General features: G+C 50.5%; 3 protein-coding genes; 1 reads left to right on the top strand and 2 right to left on the bottom strand.

Annotated features, from left to right (window-relative positions):
• Positions 1–4,258: 4,258 nt before the first annotated feature.
• FFUJ_01504 (uncharacterized protein) lies at positions 4,259–7,894 on the top strand (the record flags this gene model as incomplete). XM_023577972.1 has 5 exons in its annotated part: positions 4,259–4,685; positions 4,767–5,407; positions 5,458–5,581; positions 5,631–6,256; positions 6,299–7,894. 5 exons carry the CDS (start codon positions 4,259–4,261, stop codon positions 7,892–7,894), a joined length of 3,414 nt encoding a protein of 1,137 aa, XP_023424070.1.
• A 683-nt stretch (positions 7,895–8,577) lies between these two features.
• On the bottom strand, positions 8,578–10,661 carry FFUJ_01505 (related to inorganic phosphate permease; the record flags this gene model as incomplete). XM_023577961.1 has 2 exons in its annotated part: positions 8,578–10,074; positions 10,146–10,661. 2 exons carry the CDS (start codon positions 10,659–10,661, stop codon positions 8,578–8,580), a joined length of 2,013 nt encoding a protein of 670 aa, XP_023424069.1.
• Positions 10,662–14,224: 3,563 nt separating this feature from the next.
• Positions 14,225–20,023, bottom strand: FFUJ_01506 (RIM15-like protein kinase; the record flags this gene model as incomplete). XM_023577950.1 has 2 exons in its annotated part: positions 14,225–19,495; positions 19,544–20,023. The coding sequence occupies 2 exons, from the start codon at positions 20,021–20,023 to the stop codon at positions 14,225–14,227; spliced, it is 5,751 nt and encodes a 1,916-aa protein (XP_023424068.1).
• Positions 20,024–21,050: the final 1,027 nt, after the last annotated feature.

Here is a 21,050-nt window from a genome sequence, read left to right as displayed (position 1 = left end):
TACCTCAGGGAGGACATGACCACATATCTATGTGAGAGAAAAACCAAGGTCCGTCAATGTGATGCCTTATACATACTCAGCATCAACATATGATTTCATCGTGCTCTTCCTCATTACCGAGACATTTCGGACTGGTCAATTTACTTGAATGTTATTCACTTGCGCCGACAAGAAAAGGCGGGCATTGTCCAACCACATGCAGCTACACTCCCATAGGCCAGAACCCGAGGGACAGGTGCATCACCAGAAGCAGCATCTTGCGTTCATCACACCCGCTTAGCCAACCGGGGAGATATCCCAAGATGGTTAGAAGAGGATGGCAGGCGGCTGTCTACAGTAGCTAAGTAGGTACATGTCTTGGTAGATTCAAGTAACAGCAGCAAGGTATGACTGGATGGTGTGGCGTATGGGACAAGCAGACCAGCAGACGCGGCTGGCATTGGAGATGAGAGATAAAGACGTGAACCATGAGACGCTTTGGAGCAAGGTAGGGTCCGACGACGTTGTGTCACATTAAGCCTGGGGCATTTGGATGTTTGCCGCTGAGCTGGGAACATGGTCTTGTAATACCTACCAGGCTACCTAGGGAGTGCAATAAAACTTAGGACCTCGATCAAAATGATAAAAATGCTCGGGCAAGTTAACGCTACGCTTAGGAGGATCTTTGATGAGTTTATTTTGGCATTCTTTGTTCAACTCCGAGGTTTTCTGAAACCCCCTGCGCGAGGCCAGGGTATCGTTTAGTGACTTTTGCAAACTTGCCTGGTGGGGGGACGTTTTCTGATTACTTTACCTACTAACCATATGGAGTACCCAGGTACATAGTTAGCATACGACATGTCTGGTTGCAGGTTTTCCTCGAAATTGAGGTCATCGAGATGAAGAACGAAATTAAATGTACACACTTGCTCCGTCGAGCGCCAGGACTGGGCTGGCTTCAAGAGCTTGATCATAATCCATGTTTGGCTAAGGTAGGCACAGCTGGGGGGGGAACAAGGCAAGGTGCGGTAATAAGATAAGGTGCTGCAGGTCTTTCTCCAGAAGCCCAGCTCGCAATTTAGGAATTAATTACCTCGATGGCCATGCCTCATGCTAAGGTAAATGTCGCATAAATTCAGACATGGGCTGTCTTTTTAGCCTCGAACACCAACGAGATGAAGGGTCGACCAGGGTTATTTCCAAAACTCGTGGCTTTGCAACGGATGGTTGAAGAAGCGGGGACGGTTGGGCGTTGCCCTGTGGCTTCTTTCCCTTTGCCCACCTTCCATTCTTTCCTTCATACAGGTAGGTAGGTAGGTACTTACCTTGGTCGGATAAAAACCAGGAAACTTAAGCAGAGAATTACAGGTAAGAGTGTCCCAGTTTTTGTCTAACTTAGGTAAGTGCCTACTGCCCCCCCTCAATTATTTCTCTTGTAAATAAATATTCATCCTTAAAACAAGGGGGGAAATAGAGAAGTACCTACCTATTCTAAACAGTTCAGCTTTTGCAATAGCCTCTAAAAGCTTGCATCAGGCATAACTTAGGTATCCAGCAACCTACTCAGTACCCAAACTTCTATTCCCTGATTTTCTTTTTCTTCCGCTCTGTCTAGCCCATGCCTTCTACTCACGTTCGATTGAATGTGCACTTGTGCTGCATGCGTGGCCGCTAAACACTAACATCCTTGCATCTGCCTAAGAACCGTTGATGTGGGCGGTCCAGGGTTCCAGAAGCCGCTTCTCCTATTGGTTCCTTCTCTGGTTTCAAAACTTTGAGTTCCAGTCGGGAAGGAGCATGGTCCATTTTGTCGCCATCCAGCATCCACATCTACATGGACTTTGACATCCACAATTTTCTTCCACACCCACAATCCCGTCCCGTCTTCCGTTGTCGGGTTGCCAGTGACACTGCACGCTCTTAGCTCATGTTCACAAGCTTACCGACTTTTATTATCAACCTAGGCACCTAGGTCAGTATTCTTCAACTTGGAGAAGAGTGCGGATAGCAACCAAAAATGCCCGAAGAGAAATGCCTACCTGCCCGCCAACCTATCACCAACTCAGGCACACAAGAGGAATGGATGACCAGGCCCCTCCAGTTCTGACTTCTGACAGTCTCCAAAAGAGCTTGGGCCAGGCCCAGGGTACCTGAGCTACCCAGCTTTTACCAGGCGACTACACATCACTATCTCCATCTCACTTGCCTCCTAGCTTCCTTCATTGCCATGGGATTGGGTAAATTGTCCCGGCTATACTAAACTTTACTACCCAGGATATGGTATTAGCATGACGCCTCAGCCATAGTCTCCAGACTCTCAGCTTCATAATGTCATCTCGGCAAAGACAGATAAAAACGCTTGATCAATGCTTCCCAAGGCCGCTCAAATTTCCGCTGATCTCGCAAGGTCGTAGTCGATCACTGATATGCAGGGAAGACCGTGTCTTTGGAGACAGATAAAGACGGACACGCTACCAATTTTCAGTACAGCAGCATAGTCCCATACAAACAGGTGCCTCCAACACAACACCTCCATTTGCAGTAGCGTCGACAACAGGGACGAATATGGGGTGATCTCCTCAGGTGCTGCTGGCCTTGCTTGTCAACATTCTTCCGTGCTTTCTCACTGCTTTCCCACTCTGGTTCTTCGGTCATCTCATTTCTGACTCTGAACCAGATTAGACTAGACAACCCCGAGGGTTTTGGTCGGAACTTTTAGGCGCATTCGCCACATCATCCTAGCAATCTCTCTTCCTCGGACAACCTCAAACTCAGCCAAGCCCGGCCGAGAGCAAAGCAGTGAGAGCTACCTTGGGTCCTGTGAATTGCTTAAGTAGCCTCACAACACATTCTCTTGTTCTTACAGTACCGCCAGGAAAATCACCAGCCCCACTGAATCTTCTCAGCCAAAAGAGTGAAACGTAATGGAGGGTCAAGCGCGTACTGAAGCTGTCCACGTTGCGGCGAGACATGGCGCTGCGATTCGAATGTGAAAAGAAACAATATCAAACAAAGACAGTGCCAACGCTAAGGATCGGCCAACATGCACATGCACCACCCACGATGACAAGCGTGGGCGCAAAGCCACAGCAACGGCTTAAGCTACGCCCACGTTGTCTCAGTGCCTGCAGCCTCTCTACTCTATCCTTAATAAACAATGGCTCTCGAGAAATGTAACAGTCGACACCAAAGCCAGCTGGCCAGATAGACATACTATGCTCAGCTCTTGACATTCTCGTCGATTGACGCTCCTCCCGCTCGATAACCGTTATACCTGGGAGGCTTGGCCACCTTCCATGACAGGGTTACGACCGAGAAGGGGCTACTACCCCGACAAGGCTACCATGGCAAGGTCACCGTGATGGAGCATGCGGACGAGGGGGCGAGCTGGGCCAGCAGGGCGAACGGGACGAACAGCTCGCGCAGGCAGGGTTGTGGTGCTGGAATCGCTCTCATGCCTGGACTCGTGGCTATTGCTAGGACCCGGTTGGTGGGTGGTTCCCCGCTGTCTGTCATTGGGATCATGGCCCTGGGATACCTCCAATGATACTGGCATGCCAATATTCGCACTGAGTTGTCCAGCACTTTAAAACTGGTCATATACTGTGCCAGCATGGGCTGAGAAGCACGGCCCTTTCTCACTCTGCCGCCCAGTCTTCAATTGAGAAGCTCTCCTGTAATCAACTGAGTTCGACAGCGAATACAAAGCGTTGTACCCTGCGGCGCCCTTGCAACCCGCGCTTTATACCTGGCTAACTGCGGGCTCCAGACGGATCCAGGCCCAGAGACCGCACCGCATCGTTGTCGGCACTATCTCCAAATCTGCCGTGACGGGGGAGCTATGCCCCACCTTGCTCACTCTTTGCCCTCACTCCCTCGCTGTGCCTCACACATGGCCGGGGCCTTGGGGTGTGAGGGCCCAGCACAATGCAATGTCGTGCGCTCGTGCCCTCTGATAAATCTTGGCTCGTTCATTCGTCTTGATTTCTAACATCTCCACGAGAGCCTCCGGATCGATTTTTGATATTGCCCGTCCGGGGGGGCTCATGCTCTCGTCTTGTTAATTTATTCCTTCTAATCCTCTCATTCTTTTGCTTCGGGCGACGGCTACCCACCTTCTGTTGTGTACCAACGACAAATGGCCACTGGCAGATGCGAACAGTAACCAGCCAGCCAACTTCCCAGAAAGGCGACCAGTCATGCTCAGCAGCTCAAGCCCATTCAACAGGAACTCATTGAAAAGTCGACTCTGGACGAGATGAGATGATCTGGTCCAGAGATGAGCCGGGATGACTACACTCCACGGGGCCTATCCGACCCGGAGTCCCATCTTGATCTTGCCGGCCAACGTCAGCGACCTCAGGTTGATACAGGCACTGGGTCGGAGGCAGTTGCACCGTCACCAAATCATCAAGGTCGACATGTTACTCTCAATGCCATTGTCGAGGTCGATATGCTGCGGCACAAACTTCGTGCCCTCGAAAATCTTGTCGAACGTTACGGTACGCTCTGTTCCGCTTTTGATCACTTTGGAGCGCTGTCACCAAGATTTTTGTCTTCCACAGTCTGTGGCGAATATACCGAGTCATATCTAATTCTCCCTTGTGTAGGCATCTCATCACACATACCCTCTCTTTCTGAAGCTGAAGAGGCCCGGGCTCTCCAGTACCGTTGTGAATGCCTCGAAGCTGCATGTATGCAACAGAGTAAGTGAAGAACCTCGTTGTGCACGGTCTATCTTGCAACCTCCTGTAGAGTATCTGATATGGGTAGAACTAACAGTATAGACATGGACGTTGCTCGCGCTTTAAAAGGCTCATCTCCATTTCCATCACCTCTAGAATATACATCATGGCTCGATCATCATCTTGCGCATCATGATCGAGTAACACACTCTTTCCCCTCAGCGGCTTCTTCTTCTATTACGAACTTCTCGAGGGCACCCTTTAAGTGTTGGGACGAGCAATGCATCTACTATGTCTATGGATTCTCGACGCATCTGGAACGGGACAACCACCTTCGACTGCACTTGACGAAGAATGCAGGTGAATCTGGATCATTTGTGCCAGCCCAGAGCTCTTCCAATGTTTCCGAAATACCAGAGACAGGCAGCGGTGCTCTGCCTCGGGACCGGTTGCCGCCTATTCAACCTCCAACCGCACTCGTAACGACTAATCTCCCTCCTCTACCATTCCCGACACCCTCAACCGCCTCAACTGCGACAACAAGAAGGGACCACAGTTCAAGCTTCTCTTTCTCGGACCCCAAAACTGCGCTGTCAAGAAGCGGCGAGGAAACCACATCTGACCCACAGCTGCCTCCTCTCAAAAGAGCTCGTGTCGGACATGATCGTCTGAAGTCAATAGGGGAGCTGAAGCTACTCCACAACAATGACCCGTGTCTTCGATGTCGAGCTTCGAACAGACCTGTAGGTCACACCATTATCCGCTGAGTGACCTTAAGTGCTTACCATTCTAGTGTGATGCAAACAACCCCTGTTCCCGATGTTCGGGGATGCCGTCATCCGAGTCCGAGGCACATTGGAGTATCTTGGGATGTTATCGTGGGTCAGTGACCTCTCTTGTTGATGTTTTACTTCAAGGTACCAGCCATTCTTTTTCCAGCTTTCCGCTTTAGCTAACCCTTGATAGGATCGTTCGCCTGGTCACAACCTCAAACACCACTAACACCCTCTTATCCTCGGCGAGGGAGCATCAACGATCAAATACTCGCCCAGAACCCCACTTTGTCGGCCGTAAAAAGGCCTGCCTGGAGGCTTGATTTTCAGGATACTTTTTGGTGGCAGGATGGAGAGCCTGGCCTTGACGAGCGCATTAACCAGCCTCTAGGTCCTGGGTACCACGATCAAGGGACAGCGCCACCTGTCCTGCAGCTCATTGCTTCTAGCCCAAGTTTCCGGGGTGCTGCCTTTGATCTTCTGGAGCTGTTGAGTGCCAGCGGCCAACTTTCGACGTCCCGGGAAGAGGAACAAACGACACATCCTTCTCTTTTTCGCGTGAAGCAACTCTTGCGCGAGATCATATTTTACGATACTTCTCAGCCGAGCCAGTTACTACGGAGCGAGGGCACCTATCTTCCGCGCACACCTGTCGATCGTCGCCCGTCTACCGAGCGCAATGTTTCCTTGAGGGAGTGCACACGACGTTACTTGATCTCTCTGGATTTCGCAGCTTCTATTTTACCTACTATGGGCCTGAGGCAATGGCTAGGGGTATTCATTTCAATCTGCATCTTTAGTGCTGTTAACACCATATTGGTTGACATTGCCTTGTCGTTTCAAGGAAGCGATCCATCACAGGCCAGCACAACACCCACAGAACGACCTGACCAAGTCATCCGAAGTGTCTACCAAGCTTTGGTCTCCATGTTCGCCGCTTCAAACGATCCTTTGTCAAATGTGTCTGAGCTCGAAGACCCCATCGCCCGTAACATTGCAAGAATCATCCGTCGAGATCAGTGGCCACCACGGCATTTATTCTCTAGCTTTGATTTTCTTATGAATCTCGGTATGGGGGAAATCCCTAATGCTGGTTTCAACGGCTTTGTTTTGCCCAGAAGGCAATCATTAGATTCAAGGGGCTCGAGGGGTTTCCCCACCGCACAACTAGAGAATACGGCAAGACAGCTTTATCTGAAGTCCACGCCATCCCTTACTCCAGCAGGTCCATCGTCACAATACATACCTTCTGGCTCGCGGTCGGATTTTCCTTTGCCCGGTCAGTTCTCATTGCCAGGTGATGTTGGAGGACGCACCCGCAGACATACGATAGGTGACGATGTGTCACCACGCCTAGAATCCAGGCGACTTTCGGGTGAACCAATCTCTCCATCCAGGCTAAAGCCACCTTCTCGTCGAACTTCTTTACGCCGCGTGTACTGCGACAAGTGTAATGAGCATCCAGATGGCTTCCGGGGTGACCACGAGTTACGCCGCCATATTGATGCCAAACATTCGGCGACGGTTAAGCGATGGGTTTGTAAAGAACCCAAGAACCAAATGCCTTCTGCCCCCCAACCAGTGATTCCACTGTCAAGATGCAAGGCATGCTTGGCACAAAAGCGCTATGGCGCATATTATAACGCTGCTGCACACCTCCGCCGCGCACACTTCCGACCTCATCGAGTGGGTAAAGCTAGTGGTGACTGGCCATCCATGAGTATTTTGAAGGACTGGATGCGAGAAGTGCGCCAATCGGTCGATCTTCCAGAAGAGCATATCTCCAGCGGTGAAGACGACATGGATGAGTATCCAACACCCGCTGACTACAGAGATCCGATACCACAACAAGTGCCCGCGATTCCTGATGCATTACCAGCAATTTCTGCCTTGGGTCCATTACTTTCGTCGAGTTCTATCGAACCATCAATACCAATCGAACGAGCAAGTCCGTCTCGAAGGCCTACCGAAAATCGTACCAGGTGCCCTCATCCGGATTGTGGTCGTGAGTTTCGTGACCTGGCTTCTCACATGCTTACACACCAAGAAGAGCGGCCTGAAAAATGCCCCATTGTAACATGCGAGTACCACACGAAAGGATTCGCGCGCAAGTACGATAAGAACCGCCACGCTCTTACTCATTATCGTGGAACGATGGTATGCCCATTCTGTCCAGGTGTTGGCAGCCCCTTCGAAAAAGTCTTCACTCGTGCCGACGTCTTCAAACGGCACCTTACTGCTGCCCATCAAGTTGACCAGACAGGCCACAGCAGCGGCCACCGGCTACCAGGGGGCGATGATCCTGTAGGCACAAAGGCAAGGTGCTCCATATGCAAGAACGGGTTTGGTACTGCGCAAGACTTCTATGAACATCTAGATGACTGTGTGCTTGGCGTAATTGTGCCAACTACAAATACATCAAGTCAGCCAACCCGGCTGCAAGGATCTCCCCCATGACACTTGACCGCAAAATGGGCTGTATAATTGACAGGACTACTACGATGTCCGATGAAAACTGAACGAACGAGACGGCTGGGATTATATTGAACGATAGGGGCAGTGAAGCGATTCTTTATTCTTCATCTACTACTACTTCTTCTTCTTTTTCCGCTCTTCCTTCTTCCCTTTTGTTATTTTTAGCATCATTAAGAGTATGTGCCTGGTGCACCGCAGGAATAAGTTTCGATTCTAGATACCACCAAGAGTTACGGCGGCACTGGTCGCATTTTTGTTTTACTATCAGCATATCCTTTGATCAGGCATTATATGTTTATATTTATATTTTAGTCTAGTGCACAACTTGGACTTGTAACTGGCCCACTATCGGTACATGTCTTATATGTCACAAAACCTCTTTGATCATTGGCCAGACAAGATATGCGATGCGTATCGTGAAAGCCCAAGTCCGGGCTGATATATAATTCATCTGACCCCTCTCCCTTTTCAACATGCATCATAATAATATCTCCCACGTGTATCAAAGTAACGCGAACTTTTAAATTTCGAGACCAGGAATGACAAACTAATGATATATTAAATAAACCTAGACGCCAAGATCATGCTATAAACCGCTGATTGCTACAGGATGAAATGTGTATGACGCAGTGATTCGCTACGAATACGACCATGCTTGGACATGATCACTTTGAATTAGAATCATCGGACGGCACAGCCGTCTTCTCATTAATTGGGTCAACCATGAGAGACTCGTCGCGACGACCAATGTGCTTGGGGCTAGAGCGCTTGAAGAATTCATGAATCTCTGGCGAGAACTCGCCGTCATCGGGCATGGCACCTTCAGTGTCCTTGGGACCGCGGCTGGCTTGGACAAGCTCCCATTCGGTACGCATATCCTGGACCTTGGCCCGCCAGTCAGCCTCGGGGTCGTAACTCTTGCCGAGGCCTCGGAATCGCTCCCACAGGGACAAATGAGTAGGGTTGACAGCAACACCGTGGTACTCACTCTCCTTGCCATCCCGAATATAGTACCAGCGGCGCTCCTGCTCCTTAAGATCAAGACCAGTAGTGTCAGGAAGGAATATCCATGTCAAAAGCATGCCAGCGAGACCGAACCATGGGACGACGTAGAATTTAGTCTGGTCATCAATGTAGTTGTAAAGGACGGAAGCGAGAAGAGCGCCGGATTTGCCAATGCAGGCGGAGAAGCCGTGGGCAGTAGCACGGATGGGCGTGGGGAATACCTCACCAGCCACGAGGAAGGTGACCGAGTTGGGACCGAACTGGTTAAAGAAGGACGAGATGAAGTACATGGCTTGGAAAGAATGAATCCCCGCAGGACTGGTGTAGTAGTCGAACTTGAAGGCGGGGATAATGAACATCAAGAAGCACATGAAGAAGCCCACTTGCTGCATCATCTTCCGACCGTACATCTTGTTGTCGATGAGAAGGGACGCGAGATAGTAGCCGGCCAGGGAGACGGTGATATTGACTAGGTTCCAGGTCCAAGTAGTGAAGATGGACTTGCTATCAGGAGAGATGACCTTGATGAATTGACCCTGGAAAAGCTTGTTGCCGTAGAAGAAGACATCGTTGCAGAACCAAGTACCAGCAGTAGCAAAGAGACGTCCACCGAAGTTGGTAAAGCAGTGGCGAAGAGCGTTCACGTCATAGCCAGTGACGTTGGAGCGCTTCTTTGCCTCAGCGAGCTGCTTACCAGCGCTGCGCATTCGGTAAGTACGATAGTAGAGTAGCCAGAGCGTACCGATGGCAGGGAATGCAAAGGACAGTCGGAAAGTATACTGGGCAGCTGACTTGCTGTAGGGAGGCGAACTCTTTCCGTTGTTGAAGATGGCGAGCAGAACAATGAGGATGACTTGGTTCACGAACTGGCCCCAGCCCTGCATGAGAAAAGCCGTGGTGACACGGCGACCACGGTGCAGACGATCTTCACGAGTCGAGATCCTTCCGCCGGAAGAAACACCTTCAAGAGAAGAAGTTGCTGTAATAGGGTACTCGCCACCGACGCCGAAACCGTAAAAGAAGAGAGACCAGGCATAACAGATAACCCAGCCTTGAAGGGTAAGACCCCACGAGGCAGTGAGCATGAGCAGACCGATAAACATGATGGCAGCATCCTGAATAAGGCCCCATCGGCGACCGACCCAATCTCCCATAACCTACGATCAGTCAGTATAATGAAATCTACTATATGCAATAATAAATAACAGAAGGAGCAGGGAGAACTTACACCAACAACAGCCTGGCCAACCATGATACCGATAATTTCAAGGTATGTTACAGAGGCAATCCAATTGTGAGAGCAGGTAGTGGGTTCTTTGCCCCAGCAATCAGGCCAAACGGCTTTGAAGAGAGGCTCAAGGTTACCAATAGAGAAAAGGACGTAACCCTCAAGACCAAGACCGGCGCCAGGAATGACAGCATGGCGGAAATACCACGAGAAAGGTGATAGAGGGTCCTCCTTGAACATAGACCAAGCAGTCTTGGCCTCCTCCTTGGCAGCCTCGTTGTCGACCTTTGAAACGAAGCGATAACGCTGAGCCAGTGGCAGATCAGCCCAGTAAACACCGTCCTCAGTGTAGGAGTCGTCTGGACGGGTTACATGGCTGAAGATGCGACGCTCATCAGCGGTAGCATATGCGATAGGCTCATCTGAGACATGCTCAGAATCGCTGTCTGGAGGACCGTGCGGGACAGGGATCTCGCCTGGGATTGTAGACTCATGATGATGGTGCCTGTGAACCATTTTGAGAGAAGGCGGTTGGAGCCTCGGGTTGAGATCCAAGTGTGATGGTGAAGGTGCTTAATTCAAGGGGATCCGGCAATTGTGTACGTGGGTTTGTTGTTATGGGGAGGCAGGAATAACTAGGTGGAAGAAGATGAATGTTCCATGCGCAAAGCGAAAATGCTAACCACCAACGGGAGAGAAAAGTTTATTGTTAGAGGCAAAGAAGAATTGCCGAGGGCCGCGTTAGATTGGGTAGGGGACAATTGAGGAATTCAGGACTTGGAATTGCCTTGCCTAGGTTGTCTTGGCTCTGGAAAGAAACGGGAATCCAACGGCTTCCAAGGCGCGAGGAAGGGCAGTATTTGAACTACATCACGACCGAGACAGTAGCAACAAGAGCTCGGATATTCAAGAAGAGTGTGACGAGCATCTTGAAGAAGCAGCAGCCAGTAAGAAGATGTAAATTAACCTCGTGGGAGAACGTGTGGAAGAAAGTCGATCTCTGGGGTCAAATTAGGAGGGTGTGTAGCATAGGATAGCTCCCGTGTCCCGTTCCTTGACCGAAAGCAACTGTCGCCGCCTCGTCCTCGCCTCAGGGACCAGAGCTTGAGCTTTGCGGCAATGTGCCGTACCGACGTATGCGTGGGAGCTGTCGAAACAGAGAGGAAAAGCGGGCTATAGGTTTAGCTCTAGAACTACTAATGTGAGAAACACCAGGGGGGTGGGTGACATGGCATTGGGTGGGCAATGCATGATGAGATCCGCCGACGGTTGGGTCATGTCCTTATCCATCAGAAGCCGAGAGATCCAGGCCAGATCCTGAGCCACCGACAGCCGATTGTTATAGATATGCGCATCCAATCCAATGTCATTGGCGTCTGAGAGCGCACAATGAGGCACGACAGCAGGGGATTGGGCATTGTCTATTCCAAAGTGAACATTGATGACGATGCTAGAAGCAATGACGTCGTTATTTACATAGACTAATGTGCCGTACCGATCAATGGATGAGGCTCACACAATGGAATCGAATCGACGGGAGGCTTGGAGAGAAGCACGTTTTCAACACCGAATCGTAACAGGCTGGAGGTTGCAACAGGGAACAAGAGGATTCGGACAAGGAAAAACCTGGGGTTCGCTCATCATCTCGAGAGGGCAGCCACGCACGCGAGCAAAAGCGCGCAAGAGACAGGCAGAGACCGCAAAACACCAGGAGCGACCCGGATAAAACGGCATCTACGAGACCCGCCTGACTTGTTTCGGCCGACGCCGTTGGCAGGGAACGAGGCCGATCGCTGCTGAAAAACTCGCATCATGGCATTCAAGAGTTGAGAGTCAGGGTCTTGACCCTCTAAAATCGAAAATTTAAATGGATCCTCTTGACCTTCCTCGGCCACTGAGCTTCTGTTGTTTCGATGCGCTCTGAATGTTCGCGTTCCGCACCACTCATTTCACGGCCCGTTTTCTTACTTCTGTGCCTTTTGGTTCAGTTGCCTCCCACCTTTGTATTTTATTTTTAATACATAGTTCTTTTTCCTTTCGGTGTCCTATTCCAAACACCGGGAGATAGTTTAATTCATGCCCATCAGTACATATCACGGATATTCGGCTCCCTGGTACCCTGGCTTGTTTTCCGCGTTGTCCCTTTGTCGTTTGTTTCCCTTTGATACATGTCGACCGATGCCAAGCCCTTTCTTTTCTGCTATTTCCATTTCCCGCCTCGGCGCTGTCGGGAGCCGCAGCTGCGCGTCTCGGCATTGGTGCTCTAAGCCTAATAGGGTAGATTCAGGAAAATTTCGCTGCATGAAAAACTGGAGAGAAGGTACAAAAGTACATCTGGTGGGTCCTCGTTTGACGACATCCACCTAATGCGGAAAGAGGTCGTGTGAGGAGGTCGTCGTGGTGGGATCGACTGGTCTCTCTGGCCTGCCCATGGCCTCGGTCAGTGCAGCCTTCCCACACACTCACGACTCAGCCCAGCTCAATTCACATGCTGAATCATGCCCTGACCGTGTTTAATCTTGTTGCTTTAAGGTAAAAGCTTAACAAAAGCTTAATTTTCTGCGTTGAAACCAAATTACGTCCCAACCCAACTTAGGTAACTACCTGACATAAACCTGTGTGGTTCCGTGCCAGGGCTACAATGTGTCTGCTCATGGTCTAGAATAGCCGGCAAAAAGACAAATGCCTCCATCGCTGCTAGCCAGACCCCGCTTCCACTCCGCAAGGTAGCCTGTTATCTTTTACGTACTGCATCTGTCGAGTCACTCCCTCAGCTCATCTTGACAACCTTTGTATGAATAAGTAACAGCCTAAGGTAGACAGGCAACCCGCCACGAGATGCACTAATACAAAGTCTGACACCAACTAGTCCACAATCTTATACCGAGAGCTTCTTGTCTGCATCTAGAAACTTGTCGCGTGTGTGACATTTCTCTTTCTCTACCTAGTTCATTTCTTGTATCGGTATTATGTTGCCGTCACCACTGGCCATTGAGCGATGACTTATTACAAGCATAGGCCGTCTATCCGTTACTGACGATGTAGCACTTACAACAACTACTAACCTACCGAAGATTTGTGACAGACAAGTGTCCCAGATGCTTGTCTACCTGGGTACCTTGTGCAAGCAACCACCCTCCTGCTGTGTAGGTACCCCTCTCAACTTCCCCATCCCTCCCCATTCTGTAATAACCATAACGAATATGCATACTGAGTTGGTGGATAGCACTTCCACAACCCCCTGCACAATTAAACCATTTACTTGATTGTCATTTGATGTCGAAGCTGCCTCAACAGATTATTCACTCATGACTACCGGCGCCGGGCTATAGTTCTGTTCCAGCTACTTTAGTCTTGCGGCCATGTTACGTTTTTTTTAGGAATTGCAACCCAATAAACCACGCCAATGGGTACAAGTCAGCATTGCGTGTGCAGTGTACTAATCTGAAATACTCGCTGTGGTATGTTGGGCTGGGAACAGTGCGTGTGCGTTTAATCAAATCAAATCAAATCATGCTAACAAGTGAATGGAGAAACAATTGGGCACCTAGTTATGATCAAATCCACAGTCAAGGCCTTTATATCTGCTATATTGCTTCAACACCACTCCAAAACCTTCACAGGCCCCACCTCTTTTATATTCGTAGCCGCGGCCGAAGTGTCCATGCGTCAGTAGCGGCATCCTGATTTTTTGTTGTTGTTTTTATCCCCTTCAGTCTTTTGTGGCCCACTTCTCATTCTCTGCATAGCTGCTATCCCCAAGAAAAACATGAGAACTATGGCGAAGTCGAGGGAAGCTCCAGTTGCTATATTGCGGGAACCCCTGGAGCATCTCACACAGATCAGTCAGTTCGCCTGTAAACCCTTCCTCCTAGATGCCGGGCTATCCACATGCATACGAAGCCTTCATCCGCAGTCCAAGTCGACTCACTTGTCATCGCTCAACGCCACGCTGCATTTCATAGATACAAAGGAAATTCCAACTTGAAGATACCGGGCGAAACATGCACAACATCTTCGTGGACCATGTCTACCCAGTAGTTCATTTCATGTCATGTACCGAGCCTGTATGGGAATTCTTATTTCCCAATTGGCCGTGGTGTCGCTTCCTCATCATCACCGCCATCGCCATCTCCTTTGGCAACTGTCAAAGGCCGAGGTGTTGCGTCTATACTGTCTGTTCCATCCTTGTCCTTATTGGGCGTGACACCTTCAGCCTTCAGTCCTGCGTCAGGAGGAGTACGTGCAGTAGCTTCCACAACCACTTCACCATCCAGAACTCCAGTCTCCATCTCCTTTGAAGGCGTGGTCACGACTTGCGTCACAGCTTCAGGCGTGCTTTCTGAGCCGACCGTCAAGCTATCGTGACTGTTGGCCCGCATCATTTCAATGCCGAGCTTCGAGCTGGGCAGACCGGCTTTGCTCAGTATCTGCTGGCTATTGCGGCCGTGGTGCTTTTCTCGACCACTTCCCAGTTCCTCGTCTTCGTCATCAGCTGATTCAGTGCCCTCCAAGGTTCTATGTTCAGGGCCTTCTCGTCGCCCTCTCAGCTTATCGTTGCTTCGTGGGCGGTGTTCCATCTGAGCCGGCGCGGATTGCTGAGCAATGAGAGAAGGAACTCCCTTTCTTGGGGGTTCAGAGGCATCGTTGTTGTCTGTGATGTTCAAGCCACCTTCGTCCCACTCGTTTGTTGGCTTGCGACTAACAACAACCGGCAACTCATCAGTCGTCACAGATTCCGAATCACCAAATAGTGATGATGTAATCGAGTCCTCACGGCTTGACATCATTGCATTTCCCAGTCGACTCGCAAAGATGGACGAGCCTGATGTCGGACTGTCTTCAAGTCGCGAGTTGGCTTTGCGGATTCCCATTGGGATCGGGCGTGGCATGCTTGATGATTGACCTGGTGACTCGGGCCGCCACTGACACAATCCGCGCAGAACTTCAGTAAGTTTTGACGAACTGATGGGCTTCTCGATTAATGAATCAAAGTAATGTGGTGCTTGAAGCTCCTTGAGGTAGGCTGTAATGGCCACAATCGGTGTGTGAGAATTGGCGTTCTTGGTCTCCCGAATCATTCGTGCCACATCAGCTCCATTGATTTGAGGAAGCTGATACTCGAGAAAAATGACGTCAAACTTGATTTCACTCATCGAATATCGAACAGCTTCAGACCCATTTGGTACGGATATAGTACGACATCTCAGCTTTTCAAGCAATTTCTCCATGACCATGCGAGATACCGGGTGATCTTCGCAAATCAGCACATCAAGAGGACGGAAAGTAGGGCCTCCGTCAAAGGCAATCTGCGAGAGCCGCCTTGAGCTCTGTCTGCGCCTCTGTACTCGGAGAAGGGCGTTATGCTTCTCGCCTTCGTTATCTGATGAGGATGGTGACATGTCAAAGACCTGGCTTCTCCGATTTCGATGATGGTGCATTATGTCGGAAGCAACGGGACTGCCGTCCTGAGATTGAGAGCCAACAGTAAGTGATCTCGAACGTCCGGCAGATGAATTGCTCGACTGCCGTGGGGTTGATATGGTCTTTTGGGGAGACAGTGACAGAGGAGGTGGCGCCGCACTGCGACTCTGGACTGGAGACGAGGCCGCGACCGTTGTGGCGGCCTTTTGCAGGCTTGGGGGTACTTTGGGTATCTCGAATGCCGAGCCTGGCTGCAGAGATGCGGCAGTTGATTGGTGAGATAGGCTGGAAGAGTTACTTGACGCCTTTCGTCGTCCATCGGCACCTTGGCCAGCGACAAATGAAACCAACAACGGTGATGATGGTTGGGAGGCTCGGTTGGGTGACGCACTTGTATGACCAAATCCAGATGGCGATTGTGCTCGATTTGTCACCTTGGCATTGGAGATAGTTCTGGAAACAGGGTTTGATAGGACAGGGCTGCCTTCGAGCGACGGCCCTGGTGATATGACATTGCTGGATGCCCCGGGGCTAACGGATGTTCCTTTACTTTGCGTGGCTAGCGCCTCGGCTCGCAACTTTTGGATCACGTCCTTGTTGGCCTTCTCCAACACAGGTAGGTTCTTGAATGAGAATGAACCGAAGTCGTCCATCGCCACCGGCTCGCTCAGACGTCTCGATTTCAGATCTCGGACATGTGGGGGAATATGCAGTGGCATCAATTTTCGGTTTATAGAGTTGACCTGAGACCGGACCCGCGAAAGAGCATCATGGGGCCGTTCAGCGTACTCAGAGCCAGCTGCGGAGGACTGAGGAGACGCCTGATCTTCCATCTCTTCCGCAAAAGACTGCAACACTGCCCCTCTGGCGTCGAAGTATTCTGTGTCCTCGGGATTCTCAGGCTGTGGGACAAATTGAGCTTCGTCCTCCAAAAGCGTTTCCCAATTGACATCCTGAAACCAAGGGTGATGGCGAATCTCTTCACCACCAGAGGCGAACTTGTCATCGCGGTTAGAGCCTAGACGCTGGTGAGGCTCCATGCACAGGAGCTTATTGATCAAATCTTTTGCCTCTTCGGAAATGGGCTCACATTCATTCTCGTCAGGCCACTGAATCTTCCTTGCCAAGATATTCTCGAAAACCTCTTCGGCCTCACCGGCATGAAACGGTGGGATACCATAAAGGAATTCAAACAAAATACAACCGACCGACCACCAATCGCTGGTTTCATCTTGTTTGTCACCCTTTATAGTTTCTGGGGCGAGGTAGTCAGGTGTTCCCACGAAACGTCTATTTGTATCCTGTGGGTTGAAAAGCGCCATTGGAGGTGGCATCATGTTGGATAGCGGTAGGGAGTTCCTGGCGTGGCTATCCATGCTCATTCTGGAACCAACACTCATGGGTAGATCGGGCGAACCTTGCGCAACTGCCTCCTCATCTAGGGGTGACCTGACGCTGTTGGATTGGGATGCTATCTCTGCATCATGCAAGGAAAAGTTGGTGACCATACGGGCAAGTGTCTCACTACCACCACTATCACTTCGGTGTGTGCCTGATACTCGACGGGTCTCTTGGCCAAGACTGAAATAAGAAGGTTGTGCCAAGCTTCCGACTTCGGGTGTCATCTGAGGCGTCTGACCAGGGGAATGGGTATGTCCGTGGAGATCAAGCGACGCTGATCTCGACGAAGCAATAGAGGCAGATCGTGCAAAGGGTCCTTGTTTGAGCAGGTCTGGCGTTCCATCAGAGTTTTCACTATTCAATGCTCGCTTTTGCCGGCCAACCAATCCCAAGCGAGACAAGCCAAAATCTGTGAGTTTAAGATGGCCTTTCTGATCAATGAGGAGGTTGTCTGGCTTTAAATCACGATGAATAATGCCTCGGCTGTGAAGATGCTCAACTCCAAGGACAACCTCACCAAGATACTTCTTCACCCATTCTTCGGGGAGACCACCAAGAACTTTGATTAGCGAAGCGCAATCCCCACCATTCAAATACTCCATCACCAGGTATAGGTAGTCCTTGCTCGAAAAGGTCCAGTAAAGCTTGGCAACAAAGTCGCTTTCCCCCTGCCACATCATAATAGCTCGTTCCGCTTTGACGTTGCCGACTTGGTTCTTGGCGACCATATCGGCTTTCTTGAGTACTTTGATTGCGAAGTACTCTCCTGTAGACTTCTTCTTTGATAAGTATACACTACCAAAGGCACCTTTACTGATAGGTTTGATAATCTCAAAATCTTTGATGGATGGCTGGGTTGGGCGAGGTTGTGGGGGTGCTTGATTTGCACCTAGGCGAGGCGATGGCGGAGGCTTCATGACGAAATCAGAAATGGCTGCTGAAGATTGCCTCCGGTGATGTCTGTGACTGTGTGTGGCAGGTGAACTAAAGTCACTGCCGGGAAGCATAGGCGACGCCTCTGGAGATACAACACCTTCTTGGGACATCGGAAATCCCCTTGCTTTAATGCGTAAAGGCGAAGACGGCTGTCCCGGTCTCGAGGGTGATTCCTGCCGGTGAGGGGAAGAAGTACCAGGTAAAATAAGACTCCTTCGGTGTCGCCTTCTCGTGCTCGCGGCGCGACGGAGGTCTCCAAATTCAGATATGGGGGATTCGGTCCTTGGTGCATTGCGAGACGCCACTGATGACGATCGAAAGCTGCCCTCGCTATCAAGGAATTCACCTTCTAGGTAGACCGAGTCTCTACGAGTATCTCGTGCCTGAACCCCAAGGCTACTCTGCCCGCCAAAATGAGATCTGGGCGTAGGACACTCTTTAGGACTGCTGGATCTGGTAGAGGCCACAAACGACATTGGTCTTGATCGATCTTTGTTTTCAGAAAGATTCATCTGGCGTAGGGCCGTGGCTAGCACAGATGGGCTGTTCAGGGGCTCCGTGAAGCTTTCGCTGCCACGCTGCAGAAGATGCTGAGGTTCAGAGACAAGAGGTTCTGGAGGTATATCGTCGTCCTCTCCAGTACCTTCATCACATGTGTCAAATTGTTCGTACTCGGAGTTGAGCCGTTCTTCTTCTGTCGAGTCGGTCAATTCGCCGTTCGCTATGCGAGCCGCCTTCCTCAGGGCCTCGTCGATACAGTCTTGGACAAGGCAAGCAAGTTCGATACGAATACGTTCAGCATACTCGATGATTTTCCTGTGACGAAAAACAGCGTCGACCTTGTTTCTGGCAACCTTCTCCGTGTCAGCGCACAACAGAGCCAATCCTTGTTCCTGCTCCAGAGTATTGGTGCTTGGTGATTGCCATTGCAGAACCTGTGATATTCGTGACTCAGATTGTGGGGATTGCGTTCTAAAATCGCCGCTTTGTTGGGTTGAGGACTCTTTTATCGCAGGTGTACTAATCTCAATAGCGGTATCGCAAAGATCCATGAGCAGTTCGACAATTCGAGCCTGAGGTCGTCGAATAGCGAACGAGCGTGCCCTAGTATGCCCAAGTCCTCCAGAACGTTCCCTCGATCGCGGTAATGAACTTCCAGGTGACGACTGAGTTGATGGCGGCGGCCCAATTGGCAAACCTTTATATTCGGCGACTGGGACAGGCGTCTGATCACCAGCAAGTGACCGGCTCTTGCGGGCCTCTAATGCGTCGAGCACCTTGACAATCGAATGTCGATGCTCAGTCAGGCTTTCCTGTGCCATTTGAACATCCATCTCAGCCCGATGTTCTTGCAAACACAAATCGGTGTGTTTCTCAAACCACCATCGAGGGATCTGGCGTTCGCAAATGCGGCAGAGGACCGGTGGCGGAGGCTCTTGTTGTTCGGGGTCATCAAGTCCGCTCTCAGCAAGTTGAGTCAGATAGCTCGCCAGAACTTCAGCACCTGAGCCTAACGAGTCCACGATTACGTTGGGAAGGTCGATCTTGATTTCTCGTGGAGCTATCCAGGGACGAATCATCCACATTGTCTAGACGAGATCAGTATCGCACAGAAAGCTAACATCGACGAATCTTACATGGCTCTCTCCACCCGAGACACTGTCGTATACCATAATGCCTTGGGCTTCAAGGTCTACAGCATGTGACTGCTCGTTCTCGGGGTCATTTTCGAGGTCGATAGGTAAAAGCTTCGAGAGGGGTCCAAGATTGACAGCGAATCGGACACGGTGGCTCCGAGAATCGTCTTTCTTCATGGATTCGACAACTTCAGTGAACACATGCTTGTTGTCGCTAACTATCAGGTCGGAGATAGGCAGTCCATTGACTGTCTCGAACTGGGTGCCTACAACATCAGTCCATGAGGGACTGACCCATTTAATTGTGCCATCGAGATTGAGGTCCACGATGGTATTGAGAGTCTGTTCAGCAGCTTCTCGAAGCTCCTCGCGCTCTTCCCGGATGTCCTGGCTCAAAGACCTCTCCATAGCAGTTGTTTGTTGTGCCCTTAGCGAGGCAACGGCCGGGGGTGCCAGGGTGGCGCCGGACGGGGATTCCATCTTATCTCAAAAGCGACTGATGTGCAAACCAGGAATAGATAGTGCAATGGATGTTTCGCAGATTTCATCGACCGTGGGATTTTGGGCCAGGGCCCAACGTCAGGATAGCTGGCAACTCCAGCAGAAGCACAAGTGGGGAGACTCGGGGTCTGGCAAGGGCGCCAGAACTACAGACCCGCGAGACTCGGAGACATGACTGAGAGTCGACAGCGAGGGTTCTCGGGCTGACGCAGTACAACTTCTAAGCATGAACCGGACAATGAGGTCGAGATCGAGTTGTAACCCTAACGCCTGGAAGTCAAAGGGGTGACTTTTTATAAGCGTGCGAGCGCCTTCAGGTGTAGCCGAGAACGGGGCCAACCGTGATCGTACCGTACCGTGATCGTGACCGTGGGTATCTGCTCAGACGATGCGAGGTGAGGTAAAAGGGAGTCGACTCGAATTGACAGCACAATCGATAGATCTGTTTTTGAAGTTGCCTAGTCTGTTCAGTCCTCGGGAGCTTGCTTGATACTGCAGCACGGGGTTTAAGAATCGCCTTAAGCCTCGAAGGGGAAGAAAGACAAAGTTTGGGCTCAGGTGAGCCATGGCTCCTTGGGCCATCGTGAAAGCGCGTTCCTTTCATGATACAATAAGCGGGGGAATGCGCTGCTGGACCAATCACCCCCCACCATCTCCCGGGAATCAAGCTCCTAGCCCTGTAAAGCTACAACATCTTGCGGGTATGGATTTTTTTAACAGCGCTTTACGGATACTGAGAGGGTCCTGATGCAAGCTATGGCCTCCACCCATAATATTCCACTGTGAATGTGCAGTGGGTGCCCGCTTTCCTTTCAATGGCTTTGCAATCCACTGCTTCTTGAAACCTTGTTGATAACAACTAAATGCCCCCTAATTCCATAGATTTCTCATTCGCTATGCTCGCCAAATCGGAAGCATGCAATACTAGGTAACTAGTTAAGGTAGTTACTCTAGTGATTTCCAATGACATTGACACCTACCTATGTATTGAAGTATTTCTGTCCAT

The sequence above is a fragment of the Fusarium fujikuroi genome, chromosome FFUJ_chr01 (genome assembly GCF_900079805.1).
Source record: "Fusarium fujikuroi IMI 58289 draft genome, chromosome FFUJ_chr01".
In the NCBI taxonomy this organism is placed as follows: Eukaryota; Fungi; Ascomycota; class Sordariomycetes; order Hypocreales; family Nectriaceae; genus Fusarium; species Fusarium fujikuroi.
This window is presented reverse-complemented; position numbering and strand designations above follow the sequence as displayed.